General features: G+C 48.2%; 2 protein-coding genes across 10 annotated transcripts; one reads left to right on the forward strand and one right to left on the reverse strand.

Annotated features, from left to right (window-relative positions):
- Positions 1-131: 131 nt before the first annotated feature.
- Positions 132-7,527, forward strand: NSMCE1 (NSE1 homolog, SMC5-SMC6 complex component). 8 transcript variants are annotated; one of them, XM_064153432.1, is made up of 8 exons: positions 132-259; positions 1,219-1,378; positions 2,844-2,965; positions 3,200-3,277; positions 4,384-4,530; positions 5,476-5,592; positions 6,690-6,810; positions 7,298-7,527. In XM_064153432.1, the coding sequence occupies exons 2-8, from the start codon at positions 1,261-1,263 to the stop codon at positions 7,372-7,374; spliced, it is 780 nt and encodes a 259-aa protein (XP_064009502.1). In that variant the 5' UTR covers positions 132-259; positions 1,219-1,260; the 3' UTR covers positions 7,375-7,527. The 8 variants fall into 8 exon arrangements, with proteins under 8 accessions (XP_064009502.1, XP_064009508.1, XP_064009507.1 ...); XM_064153438.1 differs by having other exon boundaries at positions 1,235-1,378; XM_064153437.1 differs by lacking the exon at positions 132-259 and adding an exon at positions 294-426.
- A 786-nt stretch (positions 7,528-8,313) lies between these two features.
- KDM8 (lysine demethylase 8) lies at positions 8,314-14,082 on the reverse strand. Of its 2 annotated transcripts, none has more exons than XM_064153431.1 (7): positions 13,579-14,082; positions 13,253-13,419; positions 11,434-11,566; positions 10,570-10,611; positions 9,734-9,883; positions 9,014-9,106; positions 8,314-8,919 (listed from the first exon to the last, which is right to left on the reverse strand). In XM_064153431.1, the coding sequence occupies exons 1-7, from the start codon at positions 14,050-14,052 to the stop codon at positions 8,755-8,757; spliced, it is 1,224 nt and encodes a 407-aa protein (XP_064009501.1). In that variant the 5' UTR covers positions 14,053-14,082; the 3' UTR covers positions 8,314-8,754. The 2 variants fall into 2 exon arrangements, with proteins under 2 accessions (XP_064009501.1, XP_064009500.1); XM_064153430.1 differs by having other exon boundaries at positions 13,253-13,446.
- Positions 14,083-19,042: the final 4,960 nt, after the last annotated feature.

Raw genomic sequence — 19,042 nt, forward strand, 5'->3', positions numbered from 1 at the left:
ATGGGTTGGACTGGGAGTCAGCAGCATCACAAGGAACCCGGCACGGCGATCTGTGCTCACACCACCTTGTGCGGCTCCCTTGCAAGTCTCTCCGGTTCCAAGAGGTGGCACTGTGCCATCTCCAGAGCATCACTGGAAACGACATCTGTAACATCGAGGGGCGCTTCCGGGCACTGACCGAGCTGTTCTGGGCACCGAGCCGGCTCGCCTGGACACAGATCGGATACTGCACCGCAGGCTGAAGCGGCTGGAGTGAACAGTGGGTGCCCTGAACCCAGCTCACCTCCCACTCCCGCACCCACTGAGCACGCTAGCGGAGGCTGGCACCAAGCCGCACAGCCAGGCAGGCGCTATCCAGAGCCGATCGATGGCAGGCGGCCCCAGCGATTACCGAGCTATCGAGCGCCAGGGAGGCGGCGGCGGCGGGTGACGGGGGGCGAGCTGGTTCGGGTCGGGGTCCGGGCCCAGGGGGAAGGCGGCTCTCGGGGACGCTTCTCGGGCGCTTGTGCCCGTGGCTCCACTCGTGGGCTGCGGCGGGCGGCGATTCCGAGGCGCTAGGCCGTGCGGTGAAGCGGCGGCAGGCGGAGCAGGCCGGAGGTCGGCCGGCGGCTGCCGGCGCTCTGTGGGTTCCCCAGGGAGAGTTCTCCCGCGTTGTTCTTGAGCCGCTTCTGTCGCGCCCCGGCCCAGCAGCGTGCCCCGCGGCCGGGGTGCTCTCGGGCTGCCCGCCCGGGAGCTGCTGGCCGCAGACGGTTGGTGTGCCGGGGGCGGGGGGGGCGGTGCGCGGCTCGCTTTGCTCCGTTCTTTGGAGGAGCCCGGGAGCGGCTTTTTTTCACGTGTGACCTGCCTACAGTTTGGCGGCAGTGGCCGAGGAATATTCTGATATTATTCGGAGTGTTTGGAGGATTTTTTGTCCGAAGTAACTTACGCTGCAGTTCCAGAAGTTACCAGGGTGTGTAGTGAGCAGGAGCACCTCACACGGAACGGGCCAAGGTGTGGTGTGGGTGGCGACACACACAGCACTGCTCTTTGCTTGGGGGGCTTCACAGCACAACGTCTGTTTTATTCTGCGGCTAAAGTTAGTTAGACTTTACCTTTTGCATCGTCATCTCAGCCCCCCGGGGTTAACCACCGCCTGTACTCGGAGAGAGCAATGTGGGGACCTGATTTTGTGCCTGGATTTGTATTTTTCATTTGTTTGACCGTGTGCATTAACTCCAGGTTACACCTCCTGCAGCATTGGCAGCCTGGTGGAAGTCTGCAATGGCAGCTCAGATGACCGACGCACATCGACGATTCCTGCAGGTCCTGATGTCCCATGGGATAATGGAAGGATCAGTGGCGAGGAAATTGTACCGGCGCTGCTGTGAGATCCATAAAGGTGTGTCTCTCTTTTAAAGGAAAAGTAGGGAGATGGGAGAACTGTTATTTGTCTTTTCCTGATGCAGCTTACAGATAATTAGATTTCACAGAATTAACCAGGTTGGAAAAGGATCATCGAGTCCAACCTATCTCCCTAACCCTTCTAATTAACTAAGCCGTGGCACTAAGTGCCTCATCCAGCCTCCTTTTAAACCCCTCCAGGGATGGTGACTCCACCACCTTCCCCAAGCAGCCCATTCCAATGGGCAGTCACTCTTCCCATGAAGAATTTCTTCGTAATGTCTAGCCTAAACCTGCCCTGGTGCAGTTTGAGGCTGCGTCCTTTTGTTCTGTCACTTGGTGCCTGGGAGAAGAGACCAACCACACCTGGCCACAGGCTCCTTTCAGATAGTTGTAGACAGCAATGAGGTCTCCCCTGAGCCTCCTCTTCTCCAGGCCGAGCAACCCCAGCTCCCTCAGCCGCTTCTTGTAGGGCTGTGCTCCAGCTCTCTCACCACCCTTATTGCCCTTCTCTGGACACGTTCAAGCACCTCAACATCTTTATTGAATTGAGGGGCCCAGAACTGGACACAGGACTCAAGGTGTGGCCTAACCAGCACTGAGTACAGGGGCAGAATGACCTCTCTGGTCCTCCTGACCACACAATTCCTGATACAGGCCAGGATGCCACTGGCCTGCTTGGCCACCTGGGCACACTGCTGGCTCATGTTCAGTTAACTGTCAACCAGTACCCCCAGGTCTCTCTCTGCCTGGCTGCTCTCCAGCCACTCTGTCCCCAGCCTGTAGCACTGCTTGGGGTTGTTGTGGCCAAAGTGCAGAACCTGGCACTTGGCCTTGTTGAAACTCATGGTGTTGGACTGCACCCATCTATCCAGCCCGTTGAGGTCCCTCTGCAGAGCCCTCCTGCCCTCTAATAGATCAGCACATGCTCCCAACTTGGTGTTTGCAAACATAGAGATGGTGGACTCAATCCTCTCATTCAGATCACCAGTGAAGATACTAAACAGGACTGTGCCCAGCACTGATCCCTGGGGCACACCACTAGTGACTGGCTGCCAACTGGATGTGGCTCCATTCACCACCACTGTCTGTCATTAAAACCCTTTCTAGAGAAGACACCAGGGGGTCCTTAGAGCTGCCTTCCTGTAACTGGAGGAATCCTACAGGAAGGCCAGAGAGAGGCTTTTCATAAGAATGTCTAGTAATAGGACAAGGGGGAATGTTACTAAGCTGAGGGAGAGCAGGTTTAGACTGGGCCTTAGGAAGAAGTTCTTCAGTACAAGGCTGGTGAGACTGGAACAGGCTACCTAGAGAGGCTGTGAATGCTTCTTCCCCAGGGATTCTCCAGGCCAAGCGGGATGAGGCCTTGAGCAGCTGAGTCTAGTTGAGAGGTGTCCCTGCCTGCGGCAGGTGGGTTTGAGTAGATGCTCTCTAAAGTCCTTTTCAACCTTATTTACTTACAGTTTACTATGCTCATGACAAGCTGGATGATTTCATCAGAACTATCAACAGCCACCTGCAGCCTCTGTTCATGCAGGTCCGGAAGGGGCTGTCAGAGAGCGACGGGAGAGCACATTATGCTTTGGTGAGTTGCTGACGTGCTGCTGTCACATGGCTAATGATAGAGAGCAGGGGTCTGCATGCCTCTCCATGGTAAATGGGCCAAAGCTTGTAGATAAGGCTGCCCCAATTGTCATCTTTGGGCATTTAAAGAATTTAAAGAGGCTTCTGTCAGTTGTAAGGTGATGCATTCTTTACCCCAGAGGATCTTTCACACAGGCCCTTTGCTTTCAGTTTAAGGGTGTTTATTTTTTGGCAGGTGAACTTGGCAGAAACTGAAATAACTAAAATGGCATCTGACTATGCAGAAAATGAATTGGAACTGTTCAGAAAAACAGTAAGTATGTCAGTTCTTAATTAGTAAATTGTACTGTTTGTGGAGGTACCATCTCAAAATGAACAGAAATGGAAATGAGTGATTGAGAAATTGGTTGCCATCTTACCAAACTGTATGTGGGACAGGGATGGGAGTACATGCAAGTCATGATTCCCTGTTGCAGCTCACTTTGTTGTGGCCATAGTGAACAAAGTGAATAACAAAGTTGGATGTCACCTCAGAGATCATCTACTCCAACCTCCCTGCCATGGGCAGGGATGCCTCTCAACTAGACTTGTCTGCTCAAGGCTTCATCCAGCCTGGCCTTGAACACCCCCAGGGAAGAGACATCCACAGCATCCCTGGGCAGCCTATTCCAGAGTCTCACCACCCCTGTACCAGAGAACAACCTCTTAAGATCCAGTCTAACCCTAAGTTTTCCCTCAGCTTAAAACCACTCCCCCTTGTCCTGTCTCTAGACACCCTTGTGAAAAGTCACTCTTCAGTTGTGCTGTGGGATCCCTTCATGTATTGGAAGGCAGCTCTAAGGTCCCTCTGGAGTGTTCTCTTCCCCAGGCTGAACAACCCCAGCTTCCTCAGCCTGTCCTCATAGCAGAGGTGCACCAGCCTTTGGATCACATTTGTGGCTCTCCTCTAGATGCTCCAAGAGCTCTGTGTCCTTACACTGGGGACACCAGAACTGGACACAGTGTTTGAGATGGGGTCTCAAAAGAACAAAGGGGCAGAATCCCCTTCCTTGCCCTGCTGCCCACACTCCTCTTGCTGCAGCCCAGCACACAGGTGCCTTATGGGCTGCATGAGGGCACTGCTGGCTCATGGTGAGCTTCTCAGCAACCAACACCCCCAAGTCTTTTTCTTCAGAGCTGTTCTCAATCCACTCTGCACCCAGCCTGGATTTGTGCCTGGGACTGGCCCATCCTAAGTGCAGGACCTTGCACTTAGACTTGCTGAATCTCACACAGCTGGCACTGGACCTACTTCTCAATCCTGTCAAGATCTTTCTGGATGGATCCCTTCATGTGTGTGGATGCTAAAAATAGTGCACATTAAGGTGTGTCTTTTCTAACTGCATGGTTCTTAATGGCTGAATTTGTTTCTTTCTGTAGATGGACCTTATCATTTTTTCAGAAAATGGCTTTGCCTCTTCTACAGATATTTTAAACTTGGCCGACCAACTTCAGACTAAGAAAATGAAGAAAAAGGAAGCAGAACAACTGCTGAAAGTTTTTGTGGAGGATAAGTGGCTCTCTGAGGTGACTGCTGCATCTTTTCGAGTGTTTTATTTTGTACTAGGTTCAGCTGTCATTTTCTTGTTGATGTGGTGGCTGAAACTGGAGCTGCTCTTTAATCACTGTCAGCAAAAATGCCTTTGTGGGGCCCATGCTTCTTGCTGCTGCGGTGAGTTTTGCAGAAAAGGCAGTACACTGACAAGGAAAAAATTCCTTGTAAAGGTCTATGTAGGACAGCATGAGTTTGGTTTCCTGTACCTGAGCTGAGTGGGTTTGTGTAGAGCCCCACACTGCAGCACACAGATATCCTTTGCACACAGCATCATAACATACCTAACTTGGAGGAAGAGCTGGGGAAAGCAGGGTGATCAGTGCTGTCACTCTGAAAAGCAGAGAGGCCAAACATGTGAATACCAGAAGTGCATGAGTGATTGTGCATGGTTTTAAATCCTTTTCTTGGTGAGGGAGAAATTGAGATGAGCTTAACCATGTGAGCACTGCAGTTACTTGCCAACACAAGTGAGACCTCAGTCCTTCGTCTTCTGGATTTACCACATGGTAGGTCAGCAACCTGCTGCCACACATTTACTTACATTGGAGTGATGTAGCAGAGATTTTTTCAATGATACCTCAGTAAATGCCTAGATTTTGCTGAAAGCCAGTAGATTTTCTGCTAACATGAAAATGGAGGCTTCCAAAACTGCCTGTCTTTAAGGAGATCATGCTTGCTCCTCTGTAACTTCCAAGGACTAGATCTCTTTTAAAGGTCTGAAGCCTTTATTCTGATCATCTAAACACATGAACTCTGCTACTCCAGAATCATTTCAGCTTTGCATTGTAACAGTGTCAGCACGTTTGTTTGACAATGGCAGAAAACTCAGGGATGTCAAAGGCTTGGTAGCAGGTGGTTAGAGAGGTCAAAAAAGGTAAAAGGAATGAAAATATTTGTCTTGTCACTTGTTTCCTTAGAGAGATGGAGAATATACTCTGCATACTCGCTGCATCATTGAGATGGAACAGTACATTCTCAGCAACTACCAAGATGTGGCAAGGAAGTGTAACATCTGTCACAGCCTTGCCATCCAGGTAATGATTGTTTTATTGCTTCAGCAGCCATCTCCTGCAACTTAGGTGGTTGTAGCTGAGGTCTACAATACTTTGAGGACCAGGCAGCAAAAAATTCTGGCCCTGGAATCTGGTGCCATGTATATAAAGAAAGTAACTTTTCTTGGAGCAGCAGCTGCAAGCATAAACTTTGAGGAAGTGAACTTAACCAATGAGGAACATTATTGTGATTCTTGCTTTCCAAAGCTAGCAGGCTAGAGACAATCCCTTAGTCCCTTAGCCTTAAAAATGTGGAATTAGCTCTTTTATGGTTGAACCTTACAAATACATGACACATGTTCATCTTTGGTCCTGGGGTTTTGGCTCAGGAATGGTATCTTGGACTTGAGAAAGAACAGGTATGCTTAGATACAGCACGCTAAAGCACTGGATTTTGAAAGCTGGCAAGTTACCAGTTCAGTCTTGTGCAAGTGGTTACAGCCTGAAGTCCTATTCCAAAACTAGTGCATTCCCTTGCTCCTTGACCTGCATCTTCCCAACTAACAGAGTAGTTCATGTTGGAAAGGACCTTGGAGATCAACTTCCCTGCCATGGACAGGGATGCCTCTCAACTAGACTGAGCTGCTCATCCAACTTGGCCTTGAACATTCCCAGGGAGGAGGCATCCACAGCCTCCCAGGGCAGCCTATTTCAGAGTCTCACCTCCCTCATACAGTAGCCCAGCACAGTTTGCATTGTGGGCTCCATGAGTGCACTGCCAGCCATGGCAAACTTCTCATCAATCAACACACTCAGGGTTACTCTTTAATCACTTTGCACCCATGCTGCCAGGTTACTTTTTCCATCCCCATTGGTCTCCTTTTTTGCACCCAAATAGGTCACTGTTGTCTTTGAAGCTAAATTTTGTTCATATAGGGAAATGAAATAGCAGTTCCTCATTTCTAGGAAAACAGCTCCTTTTATCTTCAGCTTTGACTTGTGGTGGGTACCAGCTGCTCTGCAAACACCTTTCTGTGGAATAAACATCATGTAGCAGCTGCCACTCTTTGTAGCAGCTTTATGTTGAATGGAGAGAGGGGCAGGTTAGACTCTTTTTTAATAGGCACTTCTGATTTCAGAGCCAAATGTGTGAGTCCTGTGGGATTGTAATGCATTTGCCTTGTGTCAGAAAGTACTTCAGAGCTCAGACTGAACCACGCTGTCCTCAGTGCAACGATTGCTGGCCTTTTGACACCTCAGGTACCAAACAACCCATGAAAACCAAACAAACAAAATACTGAGTGTAATATTATTGGAGAATGGGATGTGATTCATCAGCAGTGCCTCTGTTATTTGTAACTGTTGTTGGACACCAGGTATTTCTTACTTCATTTGTGTGTTTCAGACAGTAAAACATCCAGAGGCTGCACTGAGCCCTGAAGTGCACAACTGTGCCTTAGGGGCAGAAGAAGGTCCTGAGCACATTGTTACAAAAACACCTTAAAGACTGGGGGAAGGGGGAAGGCAGGGGGTAGGGAGGTACTGGAGAGACACAACACGTGACACTAAACTTGTGGAAATAGGGAGCTCCCATGAGAGACTATCTGAGTCTCTTCAGAATTCCTCTCTTTAGCCAGGGAAATGGGACATTCTCAACAAGAACTCAATATATAAAGCAATGTAAATATATAAACCATGATCATCCTTTTTTGTGTGTCATTAACTAATCTTTTTGTTTCTTTACCAGGTACAAGTCCAATAGACTCCCCATCACCATCCAAAATGGGGAGAGCAGAAAAGAGCTTCACTTTTGGCCCAAGATGATGCTACTAAAACTTCACTGCAGTGACATCTTTTTTCCCCACTCCTGCAGCCCAGCCAGACCATGAGGTAGCATTCACTAGTAACAGGGCACTGTTCAGTGTGCCTGGTGTTTCATGAAGTGTTCAAAATCTTACAATAAAACTGTCAATACCTTCCTGTTCTCCTGCAGTTCCATCTGCACAGCACTTGGAGTTGCTTTGTGTACCCAGTTATCCATGCTCCAAGGCTGGGACTTGCAGTGCCATGTTTAGGAATGAAAGATGAAGGTAGTATTAAGCCACCCCTGCAAGCTGATCCATACAGGGTAACAGTCACCAGCTGTTCCAGGCAGCAGCAGCCCTGTTTTGTACAGCTTCAGTTAACAATTGAAAAGGAACCAGGGCTTCCAGCAGGTGAAAGATCAGTGCAGTACTTGGTGTCCTCACTGAAAAGCTGGCTGAATATCCAACTAGGGCTAGAGTATGAACACTTCCAGTTGGCACTGCTGCCTGTTTCTTGTCCCTTTAGGCACAGAAGAGTTCATCTGACACATGGCCAGGTAATGAGCAGCTGTGCTTACTAAGAGGGAACATCACAGCCAAAACCATTGGGAAAAAGGAGGACAAGATTTGGGGCAATGCCAGCTTATGTCTGCAAAGTGTTGAAAAATTATCACCCTGAGATGCTTTTTTAGCAATTCCCTCTCCAGTGTTATGCAAGAATGCTTTTTCCTTTAGAGTGACTTGAAAAAAACAGAGAAGGACTAGCTATGGCCAGGTACCAGAGGGGAATGGCAGCAGCTCCTTCCATGGCAGAAATAGATGGCACTGTAGAAGGCAGCATCAGCAGTCCAGCTGATGATTAATTGAAGTATTAGCTAAATTCCATTAAACCATGGGTTAACTGAAATTACCTATGTTCCCAGGCCATGACACTAGTCACTTTTCACACACAGGTCAGTACCTATCCTGCTTTGTGTTAGCTTTTTTGTTTATTGAACCTTTGGGCTGCACCATTCCTCACTGTTTATCTGATTCTGCGCAGATGATGCCGACCTCATGTCCCAAAAAGCCTGAAGCACAGTTGTAGCAGTACCCTAGAGCTGTTACAGCATTCAAATGATGACTTAAGAGATGCTCTTTATGAGGAGTTTGCATTGGAAAACAGAGTGCCTGTAGCAACTGTTTCCACTTCCTCATCCAGATTCTTCCACCATTCTGAAGCAAGAGTTTGTTGGTTCTTTGGCTTTTGTCTTTTTTCCAATCCACCTGTAACACCTGAACAGGGAGGGACATTCTCATGCTTAAAAATAGTTTCCTTCTGAGAAGATGCCAGATGCTACTTTCTTTCTGATCTTTAGTTCCTTTTATAATACCAGTAGAGTTTATGCAGGCTTCAGAACTATGACCACCAGAAGCTGACAGAGAAGCTGATATCGAGGGATCGTACATAGTGCCAATATTGTACTGGAATAAAGAGGACTTGTCCAGGCATCAGAACACAGGACTGAAGTGCAGCCTTTCTGAAGTTGGGAAACTTCACTAAGTCAGGATCTTCCACATCCACCTGTAAGAAGCCCAAACCAATCATCATCAGAACATCTTTGCTCTAATACAATGAAGTCACATTACTGACATTAACATTTTAGGCAGCCCCTTACCTGACTAGTGTTGTGAAGAATTTGGCTTTCATGTGGGTAGAGGTTTTCTGACTCCTGTGGTGGGCACAGGCAGATGTACTTCCTTCCAAACACCTGTACAGATCACAGTCGGGCTTTGTAATCTGTCATTAACTTGCACATTACTGGAAACTGAGGGCTACAGTTGACATTTAACATAGAATATATCTGATTGCAGGAAACATCATCTTTGCTAGTAATAAACTATAATAAAGAGTTAAACTATTTGAGCTCCAAGTACCTCTTCCCTTGGAGCAGGTAAGAATTTTAAATACCAGGAAATTCCTTTATTCCCATTCCTTTACATGGGACCCAAAGCTGATTCCTGCACTGAACCACAGGAATGCCTGCAGTAGGCAGAGGGTAAACTTCTGTGCTGCTCGTGCCAGGACACTACAACTCTGTCACTAATTCCCTGTGTGATCTTGGAAAAGCTGCTTCTCATGACTCCTATTTATCACCTCTAAAATGAGGGTAAGTAGTGGTCTGTTTCAACGAGGAGATGACATGGCCTATGAGATTACACTGAGGATCAAGTTGCAGTTGTGACAAACACCACAGAATAGCAAAACATCTGCATATTCTCAATCCTTTGCTTGTTCATCAAGTTGCCTGCTACCTTGTTCTCCAACACTTACACACAGGGAGCACTTTCTCTAGGTATAGCACTAATGACATGTGTTGAGTAAGTAGAGGACAAACCTGGGCTAAAAAATTTTGCTGGGGATCTTGATGAAGAGGTGAGACAGTGCCTGCTGGACCAAACCAAGCGTTAATGGTGATGTCGTCATCTTCCCCTTCACCCAGGCAGCAGTAGTCAGGGATCCTGATATCCTCTTTCAATTCTGGGATCTACTCACAGAAAGAATTCAAAATGGTTATGTTCTGACTTGATACAGGTATGCAATTCATACAGCAGAGGAACAAGGCTTGACATGAAACAAGTAACCTGCTCATCCAGCAAAGGCTGGAGAGATGTAGCTAAACTGCTAGGGATCTGCAGGCAATGTTCTCACACCTGTTCTAGCAAGCAGATTCAATTGGAAGGACAGGTAGGAAGAAGGGCCTTTTTCTTCTTCAGACCCTTTGCTTTAGCAGAAACTAGAGAAACCCACACAAATAAACAGCTTGCTGTTCATGGAAAAGGAGCAGGTAATTTTTGACACATTAAACTTGCTTCTCTGTGAGATTCCTCTAATAGGTCTTCCAACAACTTGACCTCTAGTTAATTGGAACGACATTTCAGAGTACGCTGAACACCACTGAAGCCTGTTTCCTGTCCTGATCTCTTCCCTGACTTAGATACTCTTCAGGCAAATGATGCTTTCCAGGTGGCATCCCTGTAAATATATGCCACATTGTTCTGGAAAAGCAGCAAGATCCACTGCCTTCACTTCTCCAAGGGTTCTGTTTCCAGGTCTTTCAGCCAACTCCTCTCTCTTCACTCAAACTGTGGGAACAGAAGCTTAGTAAACATTAACTGATTGGTGCTACAAAATGAACACCTGACTGCAAAAAGATAAAAAACTTAATTTTACCTGATCAAAAAGCTGGTGCTGGGCAAGGTATCCAATGCTGTTCTGAAATTACAGCAGATAAAGTTGTAACGATGCAGAAGGGGAAACTTCTCAGTCAGTTAATTTGCTTTCAGGTAACATCAATCCCCAATGTCCTGTCTCAGAGCACTAACATTTGTTTCAGCAGTTGACTATTTACAGCTACACTGGAATTTTAAGAGTGCAGATATATCCCCACAACTAACTCATCTGTCTGAAGTTGCTGGAAGAAGCCAAGCTATGATCCTACAGGGCCTTAACAGTTCTGTTAACCTTGTGGAAACACCACTCTTGCATCCTTACAGCCTGACCCTGCTGGTTACAGGCTTGTCCACCTTCGCCCCCTGTAAGGACTTTGATACTATTCCAGGCTGCACCACAGACCAATCTCCAAAGGTACACGGTCATTACAGCCAAAAGACTACGAAACAGAAACAAGGCCTTCAGATCCTCAGCTGTGAAAGACATTCAACTGCTGATCAATTTTCTTTTTACCTGGTGGCACGTGAATTTGGATCTTGATCCTTGATCTGACTTATCAGTTTAACAACCAAGAGGAACAGAACTATGGGCTAAGGAACCCACAGTCTGTCACACTGTTGCTGCAGAAGTATCTGTCAAACTCCAGCTGCTGTACATTTGGATATATATACAGAACAAACCCAGCTGCTGCAGTAACTATTTGTAGCTTCGGATGGTGAAAATAAATCAAACCTTTTAATTCAGACCTGTGCTGATGGCATAGCCCCTGCCCTGACATCACTTCTAAGCAAGTTTGTTCTAAGCAGAAGTTCTCTTCCCGTACCACACTGCCGTACTTGGAGGAGCACCGTGAGGGTAACAGACCTCATTCACAATGTATTCGCTGATGAAGTCACCCACAGTCATGAGCTTCTGGGACCATTCCTCATCTGTGTATCGGGAACCCAGCTCCACAGGGACTGTGCGGCACCCTGCGACTTGACAAAAATAGTCCACACTGAAATAAAGAAAGTTCCATTACCCTTCTCTTCTGCTCCTCTTACAGATGCTGAATGCAAGGCAGTCCATCCAAATCAACCTTTTAGAGTAATAAAACTCTACAACCAGGAGTTTCTTCTAAAACCAACCAACCAGCGACAAAGACAGAAAAGGATGAAAGGACCAGGAAATAAGTTTGTGTGCACATGATGTCACAACTGTTTTGTTTTGGATCAAAACCTTGTTCACCTAATTGTTGCTTCCTCAGAAACAAGGAAGATGCAAGCTATTAGTCTTTCTTGCCTAGGGAGGATGCCTCACCCTTCTGCTGCCACACTTGATAGACACAAGGTGGCTTTCCATTCTTAACACTAGATCAACCCTCTGCCAGTGCCACACTCTGTACAGAGGTGCCAGTAATGGGCATCACCAGCTGCAGTCGGAGAAATGACTGGTGGGAGGTGCACACCTTTCCAATGGCACTAACTAAATCTTGTTAACTGAAGCTATGCAGTGGAGAACCTTCTCTCAAAAAAGAATAAAACTACTGTGAAATAACAAATGTGTTCAGCTGAAGTCAGTTTCCTCCTTGCTTGTGGCACAAAAGCAATTATTCAAACCAGGCATTTTGCCTGTTTTCTAAGGAATCATGAGCTCAGTCTCACAAAGACATGGTTCTCAGTACTGGAAGCACTGGCTCCATCACTTACTTGAGCTGCACAAACATCGATTCTTGTTTCACAGTATCACAGTATCATCAGGGCTGGAAGAGACCTCACAGATCATCAAGTCCAATCCTTTACCACAGAGCTCAAGGCTAGACCATGGCACCAAGTGCCACGTCCAATCCTGCCTTGAGCAGCCCCAGGGACGGCGACTCCACCACCTCCCCGGGCAGCCCATTCCAGTGTCCAATGACTCTCTCAGTGAAGAACTTTCTCCTCACCTCCAGCCTAAATTTCCCCTGGCGCAGCCTGAGGCTGTGTCCTCTCGTTCTGGCGCTGGCCACCTGAGAGAAGAGAGCAACCTCCCCCTGGCCACAACCACCCCTCAGGTAGTTGTAGACAGCAATAAGGTCACCCCTGAGCCTCCTCTTCTCCAGGCTAACCAATCCCAGTTCCCTCAGCCTCTCCTCGTAGGGCTGTGCTCAAGGCCTCTCACCAGCCTTGTCGCCCTTCTCTGGACATGCTCAAGCATCTCAATGTCCCTCCTAAACTGGGGGGCCCAGAACTGGACACAGTACTCAAGGTGTGGTCTAACCAGTGAAGTACTCAGGAAGGAAACAGCCAACCACGCTTGCTCATGCACCCCCAAAATTCACGTTCTGCTGCACTACCAGCAAGTTCCAACAAATGAAAAGCACTGACACAGCCCCCATTAAGCTATAAGCAGCTCGCTGAGCTGCTGGCGATGCTGCACGTTCCCTCTGCAACTGTATGTCGCCCAGAGCAGCTGGGGTCAGGGCTGGGCACTGCCCTCTGGAGTGAGCGCTCACCCTGCAGGTCCCGGGATGTGCTTCCTCCTCCGTGGAGCAGCTGCTACAGAATAAAGTCAGCAGCGCAGCAGGAAGGTGCTGACAACAAAAGGCACTCCCGATGACATCCATCTTCTGTGGAGGTCTCTACTGCTCCACCGAGCATCACGATACCTGACAGAAAACGATCCACTCTCTCACTAGGACAGAAAAGAAGCTCTCATGTCTCACCTCCACTTCTTCATGCACGGCCAGTGGTCAGTAATCCCCTCTAAGACAACAGGCTTCCCTGGGATCAGATAGTTTTCTCGGAAGCGCTCCAGCGAAGGGCAGCGAAGGTGTGGAACCGCATCTTCTGGCTGCACAAGCGGGGCTGGAGCGGAGGCGATCCGGACCTTCTGCAACAGACGCTGCTCCTGCAGTTGCTGCCAGGGGGAGTTCCCGGGTCAGGGGCGATAAAGAGGGCGGGGGCAAGCAGCCTGTCCCGGCGGCGGGAGCACACAGGAGCCGGGCTGCGAGGGCAGGAGGGTCCCGAGGGGAGCCCGAGGGTCTATTACCTTGACGCTGCCGTGGGCCCAAGGCTCCGCGCGGGGCAGCTGCGCCTGCAGGACGCGGACGAGGCGGGCGAGGACGTTGTCCAGCACGGAGGCGCCCATGAGCAGCCCCATGTCGCAGAGGCGGACGGCGGGCGCCAGCGGGCGGCCGGCGGCGACCTCGGCCAGCGCTGCGAAGAGGCAGCCGTAGGTGTAAACTTGCCGCCAGGCCTTGCTGATCTCCCGCCACGGCCCCGCGTTTAGCCGTTCCCAGGAGTAATCGCGCAGGATCTCGCCCAGGCGCCCCAGCGCTGCCGCCTCGCAGGGCTGGGCGTAGAGCAGCCCGCGGGCCCGCCGCAGGAGCTGCAGGATCCCGTCCTCCACCTCGCCGCTCAGCGCCAACGTCATCCCCTCCTCGGCGGCGGGCAGCAGCGCCCGCACCTCTGCCCACAGCGCGGGGTTAGCGACCGGGCCCTGAACGCCACCGGGCGCCGCCATAGCCGCGCAGCGCTGCCGGTTCTGCGCGGGCCCGGGGGCGGGCCCTGGTGAGGGCGGCGCCGGTTTGCGGCGCCGGAGCGCTGCTTCTGTGAGTTCTCCGGTGGCTGTCGCTGTGGCCGGCCCTCAGCCGTCCCAGCTCGGCTGGGCTCGGCTGTCAGCACCTCCCGGGTGCTGCCGCCTTGGTGCAGGCGCGCTCTGTTGACCGTGTTTGCCCAGGCTGGTCCTCAGCTGCTCCGGATGCCGCGGCGCGGCGGGAAGCAGCAGCCCCGCTCCCGTTCCTGCGTTTGTGCCCTTGTGCTGCTGCTAATCTCCCTGCAGCCAGGTAACGAACCCCCATGGAAACCTCGATTAAAAGTTGCTCATTTTCTCAGGTCAGTTTTAGCTCACAGGAGCTCCACCGCCCAGCCCGCCCTTAGCGCTGAATGCCTGTGCAGGTGCGGAGCAAGGGCGGGAGGGACGAAGGACGCAGAACCCTCTTTTCGGTGACCCTTTGAGAGCTGCAGGCCGGGTGTTGATGAGCACCGTCTCAGTGCCCAGACTCGGCTTAGATGATACCCTGGATGAACTTTGATGGAGTTCAGCAATAGCGTGTTTGACACAGTTGTTTGCCCTGAAGGGAAACACAACTCCAGTGTAGCTTTATTTCAGTTGTAGCTTATGTGTTAACCCTGGAGTAATGAATGGTGTGAGGTAGGTCATTGTTGCCGCTCTGGAAATCTCTCTGTTTGCAAAGTGGAATAGCCATTAACAAGTAGATGACTGCTGGATGACAGGGAGATACTCTGATCAGTGTTGATCTTAAGCATTAGAAAACCCTTGGCACCTTGCATGCCGATCTGAGTAACCTGAGAGGAGCCTTGAAGCACCAGGGACAGCGGCTGCTGTGGGGCAGTGTCTTTTGGGAAGTTAACGCTGCATGTTTCCTGTGTGGAATATGCCTCTCAATCCTATAATACACTTTGCATGGCATCCTTCAGCCCCATCTTGCTTTGCTAGTGTGCCCTGAACATACTCTCCATACTTAAAACATGACTGTGAAGGAAACGGTATTTTGCTTAAAATTCAGTGTCTCTGAGAAATGTCTTCTCATCACAACCCAAAATCTAAAGCAAGGAATTTGTAGCTCACAAAAAAGTGTTGCTTATATGGTGCTGAAATCTTCAAACTTGGTGCCAAAATCTCACATTTACAGGGAAAGTTGAAATTGTCACCTTTCCTACTGCAAGAACACTTGACTCTCCTGCCCCATGCTCGGTTGCTAATGCTTTCAAAGAAAAAGAGTTGATTTGAGTCCTCCTGTTACTGCTGCTGGTGGCTTTCCCCAGCTGTCTGGTTTGAATGGCTTCCTCTCCTGCTGTCACATTGCTGCATTGGCTCATCATTCTGGCCTGTCTGTTCTCTGCCTTCTAAGTGCCTTTCTCTTGGCACCTTAAATTTGTCCTGTGACTGTGCAATTTTAGCACCTTCATTTAGAACTTTCTCCTCCTTGATTGCTAAATGTTAATATATGCTGCTACAGGAGAGAATATTTAACTGGCAAGGAGAACCTCTCCTTAGGCCTTGTGCTCAGTATTTGTAGTTTGTGATGCTGGCAAGTGTTGCAAGTCTTGTACTTGGGGACGGTCCAGCATTTATTGCCATTTATATTAATCTTTATTCCCCTTTAAGTCGGTTAATACAATTCTCACTAAATCACAGTTTGGCCAGTAGGAATATTTTCACAAGTGAAGTTTTGAAGGTTTGGATTTTCTCTCTGTTCTGTTAAGTAACACCAAGATCTACATGCAGAATCTCCTGTTTAACAGTGAGGCGTTAAGGCCACGATGAGCTTTATCAGTTTTGCTGTAGATGAACTAGTTGGGAGTGGATTTTAGTTTGTGGGCATTCAGAGAGGTTCAGTGTCTCTCAGTGAGTTTGCACTGGAAGACATTTATTTCTAGTCAGCCATATTTTGGTATAGTGGTTTGAATGCTGATACAGTACTAATAGTCTGAAGGGCCTGAGCTGTGTATCTGCTGAGCTGATAAAAATGGATTTCAAGTGTGTATTAAGTCTTACTGTAGTAGGTTTGCCCTTTGAGAGGAAAATCCACAAAAAGCTCATAATATCCTACTGTGTATTCACACTTTGGTTGGAATTGGCTTTATTGGGGAAAACTCTGAAACATTTCCAGAAGCTGAACTGGGAAGTTTTGCTACCAGTGAAATGAGCCTTGTAGTATGTGTGTGCTGGTTTGTAAGTCCCTGTAAACTACATTTTTGATGAGCAGTGTGACCAAGGAAGTGGGCGACTTCAGTGCTAGACATTTCCATCGTAAGCCAGCAAGAGGTAATTGAATTCCTGTTGCCGGCTAACAAAAATCATTGGTATCTGTGTGACCTGCACAAGTGGATGCGAAACAGAGTTCTGTTTCCTTGTGGATTGTGCCTCCATCACTGAAATTTGGGCTGTTTTTACCAGAAGTACGTTTGATTTAAGGTCATGGAAACCAAACTGCCTAATCCAGCAGAAAGATGTCACTTTTCAAACAGGGAGGAAGTGTTGATACCAGGATTTCCCCCCCTGCTGCTTCCTGTGGTGTAGACTGCAAAGATCTTTTTGGTTCTCATTTGTGTTCTGTATATTTTCTAAGTGTGCATCAGGCAGCTCACTTTCTCCTGGGCCTGACATTCAGAAAGATGTTACCTATTAAAAACCAATCAGACAAACAAAAATCAGCAAACAAACAAACAAACAACCCCCAATCAGGCACACGAGAATGATAACAAAGTCTGATAAACCAGTCTGTATTTCTTTCTTCTGTTTACAGTCATAGACTCTGGGACCCATGGTTACTTGAGGTTACCATGTCTACCATTGGTGGAAAAGTGATTATTTACACCACATATATGTATATATTTTTTTATATGTATCTATATATCTGTATAAGTTCTGTATCTCATACTGCCTTTGTCTCCTTTGGAAAGAGCAGGTATTTATCCTGCTCAGAATTTAATCCTTTGTTTGTAGCAATATCATAGAATCACAGAATGATTTAGGCTGGAGGGGAACTCCAAAGGTCATGTAGCCCAACCCCCCTACAGTCAGCAGGGACATCCTCAGCTAGGCCAGGTTGCCCAGAGCAACCTATATCTTTTATAACACTCTTTTGTCATTTACTAATTTGAATTAATGAGCAAAGACCTGCTCCTGTTTTTTGATTTCATTAAACTGGCACCAGGACACATGCTCAGTGATTGACCACTGGAGCCCTCAGTAGGACGTTAGGACATTTTTACTAGGTGGATCCATTTTTTTAAATGACAGCATCTGCTTTCTTGTACACATTTATTTATGGTTCTCCCCCAGGCGAGTGTAGCAGAGCCTGGTGAGTAATAACCAGCTGTTGGAATTAGCAAACAGGGAAAGCAGTTATTTGATCTGTGAAGGAGTGTGGGAGCCAAGGCCAGAAGTGATAAAAACTAAACAGATGCCCCAGATGCATAAGCCCTAGCAGGAAGGTGTAAATTACTTGCACTGCTGATGGGCAGGAGAGTGTCCAATGGGCTGGCTTTGCCTGCAGATTTGATTAAAGACGGAGCCCTCTCCTCCGTGGTGTCAGAGGGTCTGATTCCATCTCTCTGCTGTGCTTGGCCTGCCTCACCAATGAGCAGGGCAGCTCTCTTTGGTGGCTTCTGGCTGCTGTCTTCCCAGTGTACTCACAGGATGGGCATAAAGGGGTCTGAGTGTGAGAGGGCTCCTCTGTTGGACCACCTTGTCTCACATTCTAGGTGCACTGTGACTCAGGTCCTCTGCTGCTCTTTCTAAGTTGTGCCACCATGCTGAATAATTTCTAGGACAGTCACCACAGGAACACAACAGCAGCATAAAAGATTTCCCATGTCTTCAGGACTTCAGGCTGCTCCTCAGCTCCTCAGGAAGTCTGTGAGGAAATACCTGTGTTGTTTTCCTAGGAAAGCAGCTTTTTGACTACACAAAGATTTAAAACCTTCTAATCTTTCTTTCTGTTTCAATTGTATGTACATTTAGCTGTATCTCTTGCTTGAGTATCAGCAAAGTTGTATTTTATCATATTAATTACCAGTGCATTGCATATCATTAATTATTGTGTTGGTAGAGATTAATTTTTGTTTATCTTGGAAGATAAAAGTGATCTCCAGTAATGTCCTGTAAGAACAGAGATAGTGTTTGAGACATTTTTACTGTTTATTTTACAGACCTTTCAGAACTACTGCAAGGTTAATTGCTCTGATTACTTAATAAGCAAGGATGGAACCAACATTTAAGAAGTATCATGATTGGGGGTTGTACATTAAGATAAACATACTTGCCTTTTACATTAGTGGTTCAGGTCCGGATTCTCTGTTACAAAAGCTAACAGACTTTCAGCTGCAGTTTAATATTCCAGCTGATTTTATTAGTTTGCCCTTTGAGAAAGAAAGCCTTGCTATGACCAAGCCTCTGAGTGGAGTTCATAGGCCAAGAGCATTGCTCAGTGTCCTTGTTCTCTGAGTAATGTTTCCAGTGTTTGATCTAAGCTGAACTGACATCTGTAGATTGTTCACTCTGCAGAGTGAGCAGAAGCTGTTGAGTTGGGTGTTAGCACTCTGATGTCTTCCTGCAGGGCTGGTGTCCAGCTGAGGTGCTGCTGAGGGCACCCGAGGCTCTACCACACCAGGGTCCCTGGCTCCATGCTGGTAGTGACTGCTGCTTACAGTTGTGCTTCCATCAGGTGATGGCTATCAGTTCCCCTCCATCTGTCTGTGCCAGGACAATGCTGTCCTGGTTGTCCTGGGCAGTCTGTGCTTTTAGTGACCATTGAGGTGAGGATGAGAAGTGCCTGCCAGTGCCAGCAGTGGTCCTCTGCCTAGGGCAGGGAAGGGGAGGAAAGGCTGGTGCTGCTGCTGCCCTGCCATGGGTGCATTAGGGTGAGTTTCTACTTCCAGGAGTGGCTGGCTGGTGCCTTCCATGAGCAATGTACGCATTTAAC

This window comes from Pogoniulus pusillus, chromosome 13 (genome assembly GCF_015220805.1).
Source record: "Pogoniulus pusillus isolate bPogPus1 chromosome 13, bPogPus1.pri, whole genome shotgun sequence".
Lineage (NCBI taxonomy): Eukaryota > Metazoa > Chordata > Aves > Piciformes > Lybiidae > Pogoniulus > Pogoniulus pusillus.

Excerpts from the sequence above, each read along its gene's own strand:
- KDM8 (XM_064153430.1), bottom strand. The coding sequence starts at position 14,052 with ATGGCGGCGCCCGGTGGCGTTCAGGGCCCGGTCGCTAACCCCGCGCTG. Across the intron at positions 13,447-13,578 it reads GGGCCCACGGCAGCGTCAAG|CAACTGCAGGAGCAGCGTCT; the intron begins GTAATAGACCCT and ends TCCCCCTGGCAG. Across the intron at positions 9,884-10,569 it reads AGCACCAGCTTTTTGATCAG|ATCCCAGAATTGAAAGAGGA; the intron begins GTAAAATTAAGT and ends TTCTGTGAGTAG.
- NSMCE1 (XM_064153432.1), top strand. The coding sequence starts at position 1,261 with ATGGCAGCTCAGATGACCGACGCACATCGACGATTCCTGCAGGTCCTG. Across the intron at positions 1,379-2,843 it reads CTGCTGTGAGATCCATAAAG|TTTACTATGCTCATGACAAG; the intron begins GTGTGTCTCTCT and ends ATTTACTTACAG. Across the intron at positions 3,278-4,383 it reads TGGAACTGTTCAGAAAAACA|ATGGACCTTATCATTTTTTC; the intron begins GTAAGTATGTCA and ends TTCTTTCTGTAG.